This window comes from Diabrotica undecimpunctata, unplaced genomic scaffold (genome assembly GCF_040954645.1).
Source record: "Diabrotica undecimpunctata isolate CICGRU unplaced genomic scaffold, icDiaUnde3 ctg00000507.1, whole genome shotgun sequence".
NCBI classification, from domain to species: Eukaryota; Metazoa; Arthropoda; class Insecta; order Coleoptera; family Chrysomelidae; genus Diabrotica; species Diabrotica undecimpunctata.
The window spans coordinates 204,523-222,257 of NW_027311917.1; the positions used below are offsets into that span (position 1 = coordinate 204,523).

The 17,735-nt window shown below is 36.9% G+C and overlaps 2 protein-coding genes across 2 annotated transcripts; both read right to left on the bottom strand.

The window, feature by feature from the left end:
* Positions 1-681: 681 nt before the first annotated feature.
* LOC140431268 (ATP-dependent DNA helicase pif1-like) lies at positions 682-1,491 on the bottom strand. Its single transcript, XM_072519205.1, has one exon. The coding sequence runs from the start codon at positions 1,489-1,491 to the stop codon at positions 682-684; it is 810 nt and encodes a 269-aa protein (XP_072375306.1).
* Positions 1,492-2,238: 747 nt separating this feature from the next.
* LOC140431270 (uncharacterized) lies at positions 2,239-4,245 on the bottom strand. Its single transcript, XM_072519206.1, has one exon. It carries the CDS (start codon positions 4,243-4,245, stop codon positions 2,239-2,241), a length of 2,007 nt encoding a protein of 668 aa, XP_072375307.1.
* Positions 4,246-17,735: the final 13,490 nt, after the last annotated feature.

A 17,735-nucleotide genomic window follows, 5' to 3' on the forward strand; every position in this document is an offset into this window, starting at 1 on the left:
GTTAAGGCGCGTACAGATATGCGAGCCAAACGGTATACGTACCGTACGCGTACAGATCCTTGAAAAATATTCTACATCGTACTGATCGCATACTTATCTCGATTAATGGAAAGCGACAAACCAACAACGAACACACATGTGCGAAATGATTCATTTTATTTATAATTTGGGTACTGATTTATCGTGTTTCTGTTTCCAACAAAAATAAAAATATGTACAATAATCAGTTTACTGTTTTCTCACGTCTCTCTAGGAAGGAACACGTCATTTACACAATGTCGATTTGATGAGACAATAAAAATGTTCGCTGCGTCTAGTAAGCGCCGTCCAAACTGAAAGACGAGCTTCTTTTGAAGTCGTGGAATAAACCGCAACAATTTGGTTCGCGACGAGTCACGATGAAACAGCACGCAAGCGGTTTTTTCTGCCGTATACATTAACGAATATAGCGTTCGCATACCGTATGCATACCGTTTGGCTCGTATATGTGTACCGACCTTTATATAGCACAATTTAAGATTATTATTTTATTTATTACTAGCTGACCCGGCGAACTTTGTTCCGCCTTAATGGCAATAAATAAGCAGATTGTGTTTTTTTTTGGAAAAATACAAAAAAAAAATTAAATAACTACATTAATCATTCATTATTATTTCTGTATTTTAGTACATAGGTTGCTCTTCACTTAAGTACCTTGTGATACACATTTTTTGTTTTATTATCAGGCGCAAAAACAAACAACGCAGATGGTCTTCCGACCCGTGAACATGCCACGTATAATTGACCATGAGAAAAACATGAATGTTCTAGATTTAAACCACAAACTTTTAAGGATTGGCCTTGTGATTTGTTGATGGTCATGGCAAATGCAAGACGTATCGGAAATTGAAGTCTTTTAAATTCAAACGGCATATCGGTTGGGATCATCGGGATCCTCGGAATGAGAACTTCCTCACCTTTGAATTTTCCTATCATTATCGTAGCGTAAATTACATTGTTCATCAATTTACTAACCACCAAACGCGTACCGTTGCACAGTTTTGGTTGGTTTATGTTTCGAAGCATGATTACTACGGAGCCAACCTTTAGGCGTAAATTGTGCGGTGGTAAGCCAGGCACGTCCAAAGAGTTTAAAAATTCAATTGGATAGTTGGTGGCTTCATCTTCATTTGTGACGCAGTCAATAGATTGGAATGAATGCATTGTTTCAATGATCTTATTTTGAATTATGTAGTTCAGGTCATCTACATATTTATTCTTAGCCGCTAAAATTGCTCGCTCACTCAACCATTCATTATTTTTGTAGTTAGAAATAATATTTGGAAATACATTGTTGATAAGTTCGTCTTTTGATGAGACAAAATTACAGAAATTATTTGGAAATGATATAAATCCGCTCGATTCATCGACAGGTACTTGACCATTACCGATAGTCAGTAATTGCTCCGAGAAATCTTCAGCAGATGTATCATTAAGCAATGTAACTCTCATGTTTGTTGTCAGCTGCAATTTCTTCTCATAGCGTTATAGATTTGACGATTTGAGGCAAGCGTTTATTTCATCGGCAGCCGTAGATCTTAGAATTACTGGCAGTATTTGGCGGAGAAGAGCCGCAGGAAGATCTAGAAGAGAAAGGATTACCAACGAACGCATTAGAGAAATAATGGGAATCAAACGAACAATCACAGATGACCTAACAACAAAACAACTTATCTGGTTCGGACACTTACAAAGAATGGACGAACAACGAATGCCAAAAGAAATACTAAAGTGGCAACCAGAAGGAAAGAGAAAACGAGGTAGACCGAGGAAAAGTTGGAGCGAAGGAATAAATAAAGAACTGAGAGAGAGGGCCATAGAAGAAGATCTATGGAACAACCGGTCTAAGTGGCGATTGGAAGTCGGAAAACGGCGGAGAACGTTATAAACCGACAAGTAGTAGTAGTAGTATTTGGCGGAAATCGCCAGACAGTAAAATCATTGCTCCTCCAAAACATCTCGAGTCATTGCGTAAATCTTTTAATGTTCGGTTAAGTGCTTCTAATGCACGTTTATGCGCCATTGTGCATTCGTCCCAGATGATGATTTTCGATGCCGCTAAAACTTTGGCCATTGCTGAGTGTTTTGCAATATTACACGTTGATTCTTCAATAGTTTGAAGATTTAACGGTAATTTGAATGCTGAATGAGCCGTACGGCATCCTTCTAACAATGTGGCTGCTATTCCAGAAGAAGCAACTATCCAACCGCTATGTTGGATCTCGCCCGAACAGTTGCTAAAACTAATGACATAAGGAATGTCTTGCCAGTTCCACCAGGGGCATCTAGGAAATATAAACCACCATTTTCATCAGCGATTGCCTTCATTAAAGTATCATAAACTTCCTTTTGTTGGTAATTCAACAGGGGTACATTCCTTTGAACTACTAAATCTAATTCCTGGTGATCATATTCACGTTCCCGATCCAATTCTCGATTAAATGCGTCATTCATTTCACGATTTGGCGCTGGCATTCCTAACCTGATTAATAAATTACCGCACATGAGGTAACACATATCTTCGATCAAGAGTAAAGCACGATTATGTATCTCCTCATTCATCTCAATATGGTGATTTCTGGAACTGACACGACTTTGATGTAAAATATCTTCTGACATACTGTCCTTGTATTTGTGCCACAGGTTACATGGGTTTGATGGAAAACATGTCGAAATTATGATAGCGAATAATGTGCGTATCTCACTTGGAGATGCAGAGATAATGGCTTCAGCGATTGTCGTATCCCAATGGGTATCGTTTTCTAATAAGTTCAATTCTTCACATGCAGCACGATATGTTGGGAATATTACACCATTAACAGTTCGTAGTGTCTCAAATGAAGTTGGCCCACGCACATTTACCAGCAACAACCGCAAATAGAAACATTCATCATTCTTTGGATGAACTGTATACATACGACCAAGAGCATCAGTAGAACGCACATCTGGATACCCAGGAACCGCATCACCTTGCTTCCGTCTTTGAAAATTCTTGGATGAAGCATTCCAAGTATAATAACGTGGCATCTCCGAGTAAAGCAAAGTTCGTGCAAACTGATCGCTTTGGTAGATTGCAAAAAAACTGGTCAATGTAGTTGCTGGAGGTGTTTCAGCACGTTGCGTAGCATTCGAAGCCGTGAAATATACTCGTTGACCATTCTCCAGATGCACCGCCAAATGTATAACAGTAGGATGACGTTCGTGAATTGGAAATGCGAATATACGCCAAATCGCTTCATTACAGTTCACATAACGACCAACTTGATAGCGTGAAATTTCATCGTTGGCATTTGAGGATTGCAATCCAAAAACCGCCATATCACTGCCTTTCGTGACATATTTGCAAATATATTTTATGGACTTAACTGAATTGCAGTATTCAACGTTGCAATGTGTCTTGAACGTTTTAGAAATAAGTGGCGAATATGGAACAATCCAACTGTTGTCGACAACGAAATCCATTCTTTTCACTTTCGTTGTGACAGTTCGACCGTTGTCATCTGGTGATCGACGCCGATACAGCGGATACCCATCGTTGCCAGTGACAGTCTCCGCCGTTAATTTCCGTAGATATCGTTTAGAGCACTTTCCATCGACCATGCAAGGTGATTGGGGATTGATGGCACCACAAGGTCCATGAATCATAATAGTAGTAACAACATCATGTAGGTCTGGATCGACTTCATGATCAGGAATCTCGGCACATATGATATCATCTATTTGGTCAGGCTGAATTCTTTCCACTAACCAAATAAGAATGTGTGCGTGCGGCAGGCCTCGCTTTTGCCATTCGATTGAATACATCCAGCATCGAGTATCTGCAAAGACGCGTTGTTTAACAGTAAAGTTCATCAGGGACCGAATTTTTTGCCTGAATATACGTGCTGTGATGTCGTGTCTATCATTTGATGTTTGTCCGGGAAGCAGCAATTGAGTAATTTCTATCCATTTGGGATTACAGGTAAAAGTAATAAAGAGATCTGGCCGGCCGTAATGACGAACATACGTCATTGCATCTTGTGCATATTCATGCATATGACGTGGGCTACCAATGTACGTCGCCGGCAGAATAGTTAATCGACCAATATTAGCTGCATTTCCTTCAGTACTAACTGCATCACGTAAATGGATGTACTCCTCAGAACGCAGTTTGGCTTCGTTCAACCTAATAAATGTTAAACGTTCCGTTTCTATTTTCACATACATGTCAACGCAATACTGCTGAAACAATCGACGACCGCAGCAAATAGTTGTCAGCATTTTGACGAATCATCAAACGATATGCATCATAATTCATTGAGATAACTTTCTTTGTAGTTTCTTCACCTGAAATTAAAAATTTGATAATTAACCATTTCAAAGACAAATAATACAGACATTAACCATTATTAAGATACTGATACTTTACCATTCAATGGATTTATCATTTTAATATTAAAATAATATCCATCTTCTCCTTGCCAAAACATCAGTGGGTATTGCAATGCGTCATATGATCGATGAGTTTCAGATATTTGTTGCAGTTGCCCAGTATCGCGACGTGTAAGCACAATATCGCGTTTTTCCAATTGTTCACCAACAATCAGGATGGCAACTTCGTCTACTGTTGGAGCATTAAATGTGCGTTCGTGTGTTCCAGATGGTCGTTTATCTGCTTTGATGACAACTTTATAGTCATCATTTGGCATGCGCTCTAAAGCACTCTTAAACAACCTGATCAACGCATGATGTTCATGAAGCAGACACTGCAAGTCTTGAATAATTGCTCGCTTCATTCCTGCATTGATCCCTAGGCGTCGATCAAGTTGTTCTTCCATGTTGCCCATGAAATATATTTGTAAAAATTTATTCTGTGTATCTTCGAAAGGTAGTAATGATCCAATTCGATGGTGAATCTGTCCTTGTATCTACAAAATAAAAACCAGACAGTATTAACTGGGTTATAAACACTTTTTCTGTGGGAGAGTAGAGTTCAGTATTAGCAAATATAATACATACCAATAGATAAAGTAAGTTATTCTTTAACTACATTCTATGTAAGTACAAAAATAAATACCTTAAATGTCGGATTAAATCCTCCTTCTACGATAATGTCTGCCCCAAATGACGTCATTTGGAAACAACTATTGTATTTTCGAGTATTTGCAAGAAAGTGGCGTGATTCTTGTGTTTCGCCACAAAGCAATGAATACAATGGCTCATGTGGCGGAGTCAACACTGGCAATTTCACTTTACCATTAAGGCAGCATAATCCAGGCATTTCTCCGGAAAACTTTAATGCACCACAATACTCGCAAACAACGTCCATTTGCCCAATGCAAACGCTAGGATGAAAGCTGTAATCATTGCTGCAATCGTATCGAAACGCTGCTCGATTCAAATCAGCTAAATATCTTGTTCTGCGTCGCAAATTATCTATTTGTTGCCTTCTGTTGTTCGCTCGACGATTCTGCATTGCCAACCGAGCTGTTTCACGGGCTGCTTCACTTTGCTCTCGTGATTGAGAAGCACGAAGTCGAGCCATACTATCGCGGCGCTGTTCACGTGCAATTTCTTGTTCTTCTTCAGTCCTTTCATTTGCAGTATTTTGTATTCTTCTTGCATTACGGCTTTGTCGGGAAAGATTCGATCGTCTTGGTCGCGGCATTATTAATTAAACTTCACTTCACTTCAATCCACTTGTTAATTATTTATTTAATAGAAATAGTTTTAATATTGATTTCTTACAAATATCAAATTGTCATCCATACGTCATTACATAGCTGTCATTTTACGTCAATTACATAGCTGTCATTTGCGTTTTGTTATTCCAAGTCTGATTCTTTTTTGTTATACCACGTTTTATAGTGACTGACGTTTCATGTCAAGTCACACGGGAACGCTGTCGAACGGGATAAAAAGTATCCTATGTCCATCTCCTGGCTCTAAGCTACCTCTCTACCAGTTTTCAGCCAAATCTGTTCTGCCGTTCTTGAGTTATAAGTGGTGTAACTAACACGACTTTCTTTTATATATATAGATAATAAGGGTGACCGATATACTCTCCATCTACTTGCTAAGATTCCAAATGAATTTTTAACTGCCCTTCTTACACGTGATAACTAAAAGCATTGTTAAGTAATAACCAACAAATAGCAGAATTGATAAATGTACCTGAAGTTAAATACCAATTTTTTTCCTCCAAGTTCTTGCCTGGATAAGGTCTCATAATATATGGCTTCAAATGAAATGCTTTATCAGCAACAAAAAATATTGGCATTTCGATATTACTCCCATGCAAATTTTCCGAATTTGGCAATTTGACGATACCATTTTCAAGAGCTTGACCCATTTGAGATCTCTTAAAAACTCCAGAGTCATGTTCATATCCCAAACCTCCAATATCAACCCACAAAAACTTATAATCGGTATCACAACATGCCAGGAAGACCATACTGAAGTGATTTTTATAATTGAAGGGGTAAGAACCAAAAGGGTCTAAGTGACATTTTTTTTAAATGAGTTAAGTGCAAATATCCAAAGTTAAAACTAAACATTACTTACTGGCAAAACGATCCAATTGATTTTTAAACGTTTTGCGCCATCTCTTGGTAAGGGGAAAACTTAGGTTTACAGATGTCCTGTTTTCATTAGTGGCAAAGAGGTCCAAGCGCGCTTAGACCACTATGCCGCTAATTTATTATCAGTTGTTGATTATTATCCACGTTGTGACTTGCAAGTTTAGTGTAGTTTTCGAAGTGAAATATTAAGTTTATAGTGTTTGAACATGACTACAGAAAAGAGAATTGCATCAGGTAAATTTAGAATTTTAAAGAATATAGATATTTTATTAAATAATTTATATTTATAGGATTTTTTAAATTCAAATTAAACCTAACCTAAAATATTTTTAGGGAGAATAAGCTACAGCTTAGATTCGGATGATAGTGAACACGACCCCTTCGAAGCAGACGAGGATAGTGAATACTACCCATCCGAGGATTTTGATGAATCTATAGAATATGTTAAATCGGAAATTAGTGGGACGGAGAATAGACCTTCTACTAGTGGTATTCATGGTATGTTATTTTGATAGTGTTGACAAACAGTAATAATAATGCTTGCTATTTATTACAGTTACCCCAAAAAATACCAGAAAAAGGAATAAGGATATGGGTAAATGGAAGAAGCAGCAAAGAAAGCGGGCTAGAATAAGTGGCAATGAGTATGTGACTAGTAAAGGAAAAAAGATTACGAAGAAGGTGTTAAAACCATATGACCATCGTTGTAGATATGAGTGTGACAAAATATCTGAACAACAGAGAATAAATCTCTTCACTAAGTTTTATGAAATACAAACGTATGATTTGCAAACGCAGTATTTGGTATCTTGTATAAGTAAAACGGATATAAAGCGACCTAATCGTGGGGCAGTTTCGCATAAAAATTTTGCCACAATATTACGTCTTATGAAATTTAGAGTCTGCAGAGAGTATTTTCTTCATACATTTGACATATCCAACAGAAGACTCCGAATTGTTTGCCAAAAAAAACTTCTGAAGGTATTACTGAACCTGACAAACGAGGATCTCACACTCCTTCGAATAAAATTGGCCCGAATATTCGCAATGATGTCATAAGTCACATAAAAATGTTTACCGGCTATAAGAGCCATTATTCGCGGACTCAGAACAATAATTCAAGTTACCTTCCAGAAGATTTAAATATAAAAAAAAATGCACTTAATGTATATAGAGTGGTGCAAAGAAACAAATAGAATTCCTGTTAACGAATCATATTACAGAAAAATTTTCTGTGCAGAGTTTAATCTAAAATTCCACAAGCCCCATTCTGATACGTGCCATACATGTGACTTGAATACTATAATACAAAATTCTGTCGATTTGGAAGTGTTGGCTAAAAGCAAAGCCGAATTAGAACTCCATCAAAGGAAGGTAGAAAGTGTAACAAATGGCAAGAAATTAGACATAGAACATGAAAGGGCAAATCCAGAAAAAGTTCGTGTAGTGTGTTTTGATCTACAGAAAACTCTTTCAACACCGCTACTTTCAACAAATAAAGTTTACTATCTACGTCAGTTATGGACGTATAACTTCTGCGTCCATGATCTTATTAGTGGAATATCCTTTATGTACGTCTGGAATGAGACGAGGCCAACGAGGATCCCAAGAAATTGGATCATGTCTTATTAAGGTAAAGCTATACCTTACTTAGTCATTGTTTATTATTAATTAAGAACTGATTTGTTACAGTGACCAATGTGGTGGCCAAAATAAAAATAAGAACATTGCTAAATTGTTTATGTTTTTGGTTCAAAGTACTACTTTGAAAATAATACAACATAAATTTTTTGAGCCAGGACATTCGTATATGGAATGCGACCGTTCTTTTGCTAATATCGAGAAAAGAAAAAAGCTATCCTTAAACATTTTTATGCCAGAACATTGGACAGATTTAATAACAAAAACTTCCAAAAAGTTTCAAGTATATACCATGGAACAAAATGACTTTCTCGACTTTGACTACCTTCATATATGTCATGATTGGATCATGTGTGATCCAAAAAAAATACATGGAAAAGCGACCAATAAAATGGCGAGAAATATGGTTTGAGTACAGACACGAACACTTTTTATTCCTTGTGTTCCATACAACGAGGCATCCAAATAATGGCCTTGCTTTCCAATCTGAAAGGTGTTCATTACTTAACGTAGGTAGACCAAATTTATCTGTGGAAAATTTAAACCAACCCCTGTATAGAGAGGTTTTGGAAATTCCATATGCTAAGTGGGAAAATCTTATTCAGCTGTTGCCTTTTATTCCCCAGTTTATCATACGTTTTACCAAAATATGGCCCATTAACCTAAAAAGAATAAAAATTCAACAAAAAGTAAGCCAACGACGGAAACTCAAACGGAAGAAAATGTCCAAGTAAATAATGATCTTGACATCTATTCTGACTATGACAATTAATATTTTTTTATGTTTACTATTGCAATAAAGTTTTATTATTAGGAAAATTATCGTTTTCCAAAAAAAAATCTAAAAAAGATTAGAACCAAAGAGGTCTAAGTGACTTTTTTTTGTTAATCAAGCATGTAACAACATTTGTGAATCTTAATTAAACACTGAAATATATTATGCGCTTTTTTCCTTAAAAACCCTATACGAAATGTCTTTACAGATTTTACAATAAGCAATTAACTTTAACATTGAATATCTCCAAACGAACATAACGGCACTTAGATCCTTTTGGTTCTTATCCCTTCAATTATAATATTGTGAGTGTTAAAACCTGAGTGGCCTGACGATGGCTCTGCACGGCGCAAGCATGGCTTGGTGACAGCTTGTCGCTAAGAGAAGATAAGTAAGAAGTCCCGTTACTTCTTAATGGAAAGATGGTAATACCAACCCTCCTCCGGCAAACTGTATTCTGTTTAAAGTCATCGATGTAACAATATGTAGTGTATTAATTATATTTGTAATATTTTTTATTTTCATTATTACAAACAATTAAGTTTGTTTATATTATAACATTTACATGGAAGTATTAAATAGTTTCATCTACGGTCTCGAGTTCTTTACTAAAACCACGGGAAGTCCAAATAATATTTAGCAACAAGTAACTGGAAGAACTCAAGATTTCCGTTTTCCACTGAACAGTTACATAACATACTGGTCCTTCTTGTCGAATGCCTGCTGCTTTGGAAATACGAAAAATCAAAGGTTAGTGCTTTTCCTTTTACCATTATTTTATTTTTTTACATTTTCACATGAGATTTACATTTGATTTGTTTCAATTCGGTGGAAAACTACTACTATCTTAATTGTTTGTTAATAATCGCTATTTTGTACAACATACAAAACATTTATTTGATTATTTTACTTGGTATAAACGCGGTGGTGTGGTATTACAGGGTTTTATTCCTTATTTTACATTTAAAAATAACTAATTAGATTTATTTTTACATAATTTTTGCATTTTTATACTACATCACTCAACATATATATTTGTACATTATATTCGGATGTATTTAGTATAATTTGCTATAATTTACAAACACTTTTGGGTTATATAACCAATACGGTTCGTCAATTGGCAAATCGTAATTACACTTTATCGTAATTTTCACATCTTTTCTGGGTAGATTTGACATATTTTTTTTTTTTTACAATTTTTGGGCACTCTTTACAAACCGATTCGCTTTCCAGCGATTCGGCACGCTTTATAAATAAATAAAGCTACATTTAGAACACTTTTATCGTTTACACATTTTCTGTGCTATTTTAATACAGCAATTTTACTGTTTTATATCTTTTTAAGCACAAAAATTTACATTTACTTACATTTTCATTTGACACACAAGTTAAAATACATTGTACCTTACGTATTTTACATTTAATAAATTCACTATGGCTGAAGCTGCTGATAATACTAAAATTAAACGCACTTCAATTAAGGGCACTTTAACTCGTTTCTCGAATTATTTTAACTCTGTCAAAGAGTTACCTGCAACTGAAATTAACTTTGGGGATTTACAGTTACGCTTTGAGAAAGTTGAGAAGCTCTATGACGATTTTAATAATGTTCAATTATTTTTTGAGACTACTGACCCAAACTACACTACAAATGCATCTACTATTCCTGACAGGGAACGAGCATCTTTTGAAAATACATTCTTTTCTATCACTGGATTAGCTAGAGAACTTCTTGCCAAACTTTCGACTCCTCCTGCTGGTCAGATATCCCAATCGTCTACACCTTCTACAAGTGAAGTTAATATTTCTCAACAAAATATACGTTTACCTACCATTAATTTACCTTCTTTAGAAGGCGACTACGACACCTGGTTATTTTTTCGAGACACTTTCAACTCTATCATTCACACAAATTCCGAACTTTCGAACATACAAAAATTTCACTATTTGGGACTATTCTTAAAGGACATTGCTGTAGACACAATACGCAATCTAGATATTTCTGATGCAACATATGCCACAACATGGTCACTTTTAAATGAAAGGTTTGAAAATAAACCACTTCTGGTTAATAACCACATCAAAAAGCTCTTCAATTTACCCAACATTTCTAGAAACTTAACATAATAATTTTCTTTCTTGTAAGAATTCTTAAAAGGAAAATGTAGAGTTCTGGAATCTCTTAATCAAGATGATAAACTTCGCACCAAAGCAAAATCTTTTGTATCTACGAACATTAACAGCAACAGTTTAAATTATTCATTATGTTCACAAAATCATCTTATTTATTCTTGTCCTAATTTTAGTAAATTAGAGCCAACTTCTCGCTTAAATGAAGCAAAACGTTTAAAATTTTGCATCAATTGTTTACGTTCTGGACATCCTACTAAAAACCGTAAATCTTCTGGCTATCGCAAATATGGTAAACCTCATCATACGCTTTTGCATTTTCATAATTCTATTCAGAATACTCCAAATTTGGAAACAGCATCTTCTCAAACACCTTCCAATCAAACTACAAACTCCTTAACAACTCACAACCATTTTGCTATTTCGTCGCAAATTTTACTGTCTACTGTTTTAATTAAGGCTTTTGACTCCAAAAGCAACATGCATGAAGCTCTTGCACTGTTGGACAGTGGTTCGGAAAGTAATTTCATTACTCAACGTTTACTTAATACTTTGAAATTACCCACAACGCAATTGATTTTTCTGTCTACGGTATCAATCAAACAAATTCTGTGGTTCATCTTAAAACTTCTCTTACCTTCAAATCAAATACAATCAACTTTACACGTACAATTTCTTGTTTAGTGATGCCTGAAGTAACTGGTAGACTGCCTTCTGTCACACTAAGCAGGGAATCTCTAAACATTCCCTCTAATGTTACACTCGCCGATCCACCCTTTAACGTTTCATCTCCTATAGACATTTTATTTTAATCGGTGTAGACACATTTTGGGATATTGTATGTGTTGGTCCAATTAAGCTAACACATGGTCAACCAACTTTACACAAAACCAAGCTTGGCTGGAATGTATCCGGTCCTATCCCTTTTCTTTTTCGTAACAAAACAAATTGTCACTTTTCTAGTAACAGAAATCTCGAAAATCAGTTACAGAAATTCTGTGAACTTGAAGAATTTCCAAAAACCAAGTTTTTTTCTGAAGAAGAACTTCAATATGAGAAACACTTTAAAGAAACTACTTCCTTTGATTCTATAGGCAGATTCATTGTCTCTCTTCCTTTAAAGTTACCTCTATCAAATCTTGGTAATTCAGAGATGTCAGCTACCAAACGCTTTTCCCTTTGAAAAAGAAAGTGAACTCTAACCCAACTTTAAAAACAGATTATACTCAATTCATCAGTGAATACTCATCATTGAATCATATGACTAAACTTCCTCCAAATTAAGTATCTCATCTAGACTTCTTTCTTCCTCATCATTGCGTTTACAAATGTAACAAGATCCGTGATTTGACGGATCTGCTAAAACTGATACTGGTTTTTCGTTGAACGATATACTCATGGTAGGTCCTACAATACAAGACGATCTTTTTACTATTATTTTACGTTTTCGAAAACACAAATTTACTTTAACTGCTGATATAGTTAAAATGTATCGATAAATTATTATAAAAGAAAATCAGGGTTGTTTACAAAAATATTCTGGCGATCTGATCCAAATTCATCTATTGAGACTTATACTTAAATACTGTAACTTATGGCACTGCTTCTGCCAGCTTTTTAGCAACGCGATGTGTGCAAGAAATAGCTCACATTTACTCTGACAAATTTCCTGATATTTCGTCTATCATTTTACGCGATTTATACGTGGACGATCTCCATACCGGTGCTTCCACCTCAGATGAACTTAAACATATTCAATCTTTAATCACTGAATTACTTTCAAAACATGGCTTTCATTTATGTAAATGGAAATCAAACTAAACCGAATTGAAAATCGATGATATAGATAACACTCCTTTGGACATAGGTTCCAATGAAACTGTCAAAACATTGGGTCTCTTTTGGAGTCCCAAATTATACGTTTTCTTCTTTAACTTACTGCAAACAATTCTAAGATTACTAAAAGACACATTCTTTCTGCAATTTCAAAGATATTTGATCCTCTTGGTCTCGTAGCAGCAGTTACAATAACCGCTAAGATCATTCTACAAGACTTATGGCGTCTAAAAATTTCCTGGGATGAAGTTGTACCCATGGATATTCATACAAAATGGTCAAATTATCAATCCCAATTAGTCAATTTTAATAAACTACAATTTTCTAGATATATTACTGTTTCCAATTTTACATCGATACAATTACATGGATTTTACGATGTGTCGACTGTAGCATATGGTGCTTGTATTTTTATTCGTTCCTTAGATGCAGAGGGAAATATAAGTTGTCATTTACTTTGTGACAAAACCAGGGTAACTCCTTTGAAACATATTCTTACAGTTTCCCGACTTGAACTTTCTGGGGCCCTACTCTTATCCGAATTGATGGACAAAGTAAAGCAATCACTACAAATTAATTTTGATGAAATTGTTGGTTGGTGTGATTTCAGCATTTTTCTACCATGGATCAATACATCTCCCAACGTGTTAAAACATTTCGTTGCAAACAGGATTTCACAGGTTCAATCCTTGACTAATTCTAATTCCTGGAGATATATAAACACACAGGAAAATCCTGCAGATTTATTGTCACGTGGTATTTCACCCAAGGCACCACAAAATTCTGATCTACGGTTTCATGGCCCTCCATGGCTTTCATTGTCTGAAAATTTCTAGCCTCATCAACCCTTCAAACAGGTTAAAATTCCTGAACTTCGTTCTACTGTTAATCTATCCGCAAGAATTTGCATGAATCTCGACATTGATAAATTGCGTTAGGCTTTCACGGCCATCGTCTAACTTATTAAACTGTTTATTCGGGCTGTTGGGCCGTTGTCTTCTGTTGAGATTTGTTCTCGACGTTTCGCCAACACTAGGGGTTGGCATCTTCTGGAGATGTTGATGCTTCGCTTGTAAGCAGAAACTGACGACGCGTTGTACTACGGAGGCAATATTTATAATTCCCACTCGCCTCCCCTCCACTGGTTTCGGCTTGAGGGGGCGTGTCGTTGTTTATAGTAGCTTTTCTATCTCCGTGTTTGGCGGGAAGGGCGTTTGTGGATTTTAATACTGGTATCCATGTTTTGTTGATTTTTAGTCCTTCTTCTATCCTATTGAAATTGTTTGGGTGCTTGTATATTTCCACCGCTTCCCGATATAACCGTGGGTAGTACTGTGAAGTTTTGTCCAGCATCTGTGTTTCTTCAAATAGTATTCGATGTTCTCCGCTTCCCAAAGCGTGTTCGGCAACGGCAGATTTGTCGATATGTCCTAAACGACAATGGCTTTTATGTTCATTTATCCTGGTGTTGGTGTGTCTTTTTGTGGTTCCCACATATACCATTCCACATGTGCATGGTATTCGGTATACTCCGGCCGTTGCTAATGGGTCGCGTTTGTCTTTTACCGATCTTAAACAATCCTTGATCTTCTTTGTAGGTCTGAAGATGGTCTTTATGTTGGCTTTCTTGAGTATTCGCCCAATTCTGTCCGTTACCCCCGATATATAGGGCAAGAACGCTTTCCCTTTACATTCTGTTTCTTCGTCCCTTCTTCTAGATACGTTGTTCATCGCCTTGTGTATTTCTCTTCTGGTGTACCCATTAGAGGTGAGCGCTTTTTCAATATAAAGAAGTTCACTTTGGAGATGTTGTGGTTCACAAATTCTCTTCGCCCTCTCTGCCAAAGTTTTGATGATACCTTGTTTTTGGCTAGGATGATGATTTGAGTTCCTGTTTAGGTATCTGTCTGTGTGTGTAGGTTTTCGATACACTTTATGTCCTAAGTGACCTTCCTTTCGATTTACTAATACATCCAGGAACGCTAGTTGTTGAGCTTTTTCTGTTTCCATCGTAAATTGAATATTTGGATGTAGTGTATTTATATAAGCCAGGAAATCGTTTAGTTTTTCTGCTCCGTGACCCCAAATCACAAAGGTGTCATCAACGTATCTGAACCATACCCTAGGCTTGTATGCTGAGTCCATTATCTTCTTCTCTAAATGCTCCATGAAAAGGTTGGCTACGACCGGGCTTAGTGGGCTTCCCATTGCTACTCCATCCATCTGTTCATAAATTTGGTCTTCCCACGAAAAGTATGTGGTAGTTAGGCAAATACGGTATAATTCCACCATATCCTTGGAAACTAGTCCCTCAATTAAATTCAGAACGTCTTCTAGGGGGACTCTTGTAAATAGGGAAACCACATCAAAACTAACAAGAATGTCAGATTCCTGCAAAGTTATTCCTTTGATCTTCTCAATAAAATGGGCGGAGTCTTTTACAAAGGCATCGTTTTTTCCTATATGTGGTTGTAAAATATCGGCCAGATGTTTTGCAAGGCTGTAAGACGGAGATCCTATGGAGCTCACAATAGGGCGGAGAGGTACATCGTCTTTGTGTATTTTCGGCAAGCCATACAAGCGTGGTGGGACTGCTTCGCTGTTGCATATTCTTGGCTTTATCTCCTCTGGTATGGACGAAGATTTAATAAGTCTGTTGATTTTCCGTAGGGTGACTGCTGTGGGATCTTTTTTAAGTTTCTTATAAACCGCAGGATCTAGAAGATTTTGTATTTTCGTTTTGTAGTCGGCTGTCTTCATTACGATCGTGGCGTTTCCCTTGTCTGCTGGTAAAATTACAACATCTTTGTCTGCGTTTAACGATTTTATGGCACGTATTTCTTGGTGGCTCAAATTATTTTTCGGTGTCTTAGCTTTATGCAAAATTCTTGCTGATTCTGTCCTTATTTCTTCAGCTGCTTCGATTGGTAAGTTGCGGATCGCAGACTCTATATTAGCGATGATGTCTTCTTTGGGTATAACTTTAGGCACAATCGCAAAATTTCCCCCTTTGGCTAACAATGATGTTTCAGCTGAAGTTAAAACTTTATCTGAAAGATTGACCACTGTTCTTTCTGTGTTTTGTTTTGATTCTACCTCCTTATGTTTGGTTAAGCGTTCGTATTTGTTTTTCTGGCGTTCAGTGTTCCTTTCTAGTTCATTTTCCATTTTTCTGTAACAAATGGATTCAATTTTATTCCAATCTTCATATTTCAACCTGCTGCTCAAAACGTAAAACAAATCTAGAAGCTCTTTGTCAACCTTCGCCAAATTTCGTCTGGTGTCATGTATTCGTTCTCGTAATAGTGCTTTTTCCATGCGTGTATATATTCTATTGGCTTGACTTGTTCTGATGGATCGATTCGTTCGTAAGAAGTTCGGTAGTACCCCGTTGTCTCGACATCGTGATAGAAAAGCTAACGACGCAAGAAGTTGAGCTTTCTTCTTCCGTAGACAATCTAGTCTTCTGTAGTATGTAGTTACCTCCTCCCCGTAGAGGCGACTGATAAATTGCGTTAGGCTTTCACGGCCATCGTCTAACTTATTAAACTGTTTATTCGGGCTGTTGGGCCGTTGTCTTCTGTTGAGATTTGTTCTCGACGTTTCGCCAACACTAGGGGTTGGCATCTTCTGGAGATGTTGATGCTTCGCTTGTAAGCAGAAACTGACGACGCGTTGTACTACGGAGGCAATATTTATAATTCCCACTCGCCTCCCCTCCACTGGTTTCGGCTTGAGGGGGCGTGTCGTTGTTTATAGTAGCTTTTCTATCTCCGTGTTTGGCGGGAAGGGCGTTTGTGGATTTTAATACTGGTATCCATGTTTTGTTGATTTTTAGTCCTTCTTCTATCCTATTGAAATTGTTTGGGTGCTTGTATATTTCCACCGCTTCCCGATATAACCGTGGGTAGTACTGTGAAGTTTTGTCCAGCATCTGTGTTTCTTCAAATAGTATTCGATGTTCTCCGCTTCCCAAAGCGTGTTCGGCAACGGCAGATTTGTCGATATGTCCTAAACGACAATGGCTTTTATGTTCATTTATCCTGGTGTTGGTGTGTCTTTTTGTGGTTCCCACATATACCATTCCACATGTGCATGGTATTCGGTATACTCCGGCCGTTGCTAATGGGTCGCGTTTGTCTTTTACCGATCTTAAACAATCCTTGATCTTCTTTGTAGGTCTGAAGATGGTCTTTATGTTGGCTTTCTTGAGTATTCGCCCAATTCTGTCCGTTACCCCCGATATATAGGGCAAGAACGCTTTCCCTTTACATTCTGTTTCTTCGTCCCTTCTTCTAGATACGTTGTTCATCGCCTTGTGTATTTCTCTTCTGGTGTACCCATTAGAGGTGAGCGCTTTTTCAATATAAAGAAGTTCACTTTGGAGATGTTGTGGTTCACAAATTCTCTTCGCCCTTTACATACACTTTATGTCCTAAGTGACCTTCCTTTCGATTTACTAATACATCCAGGAACGCTAGTTGTTGAGCTTTTTCTGTTTCCATCGTAAATTGAATATTTGGATGTAGTGTATTTATATAAGCCAGGAAATCGTTTAGTTTTTCTGCTCCGTGACCCCAAATCACAAAGGTGTCATCAACGTATCTGAACCATACCCTAGGCTTGTATGCTGAGTCCATTATCTTCTTCTCTAAATGCTCCATGAAAAGGTTGGCTACGACCGGGCTTAGTGGGCTTCCCATTGCTACTCCATCCATCTGTTCATAAATTTGGTCTTCCCACGAAAAGTA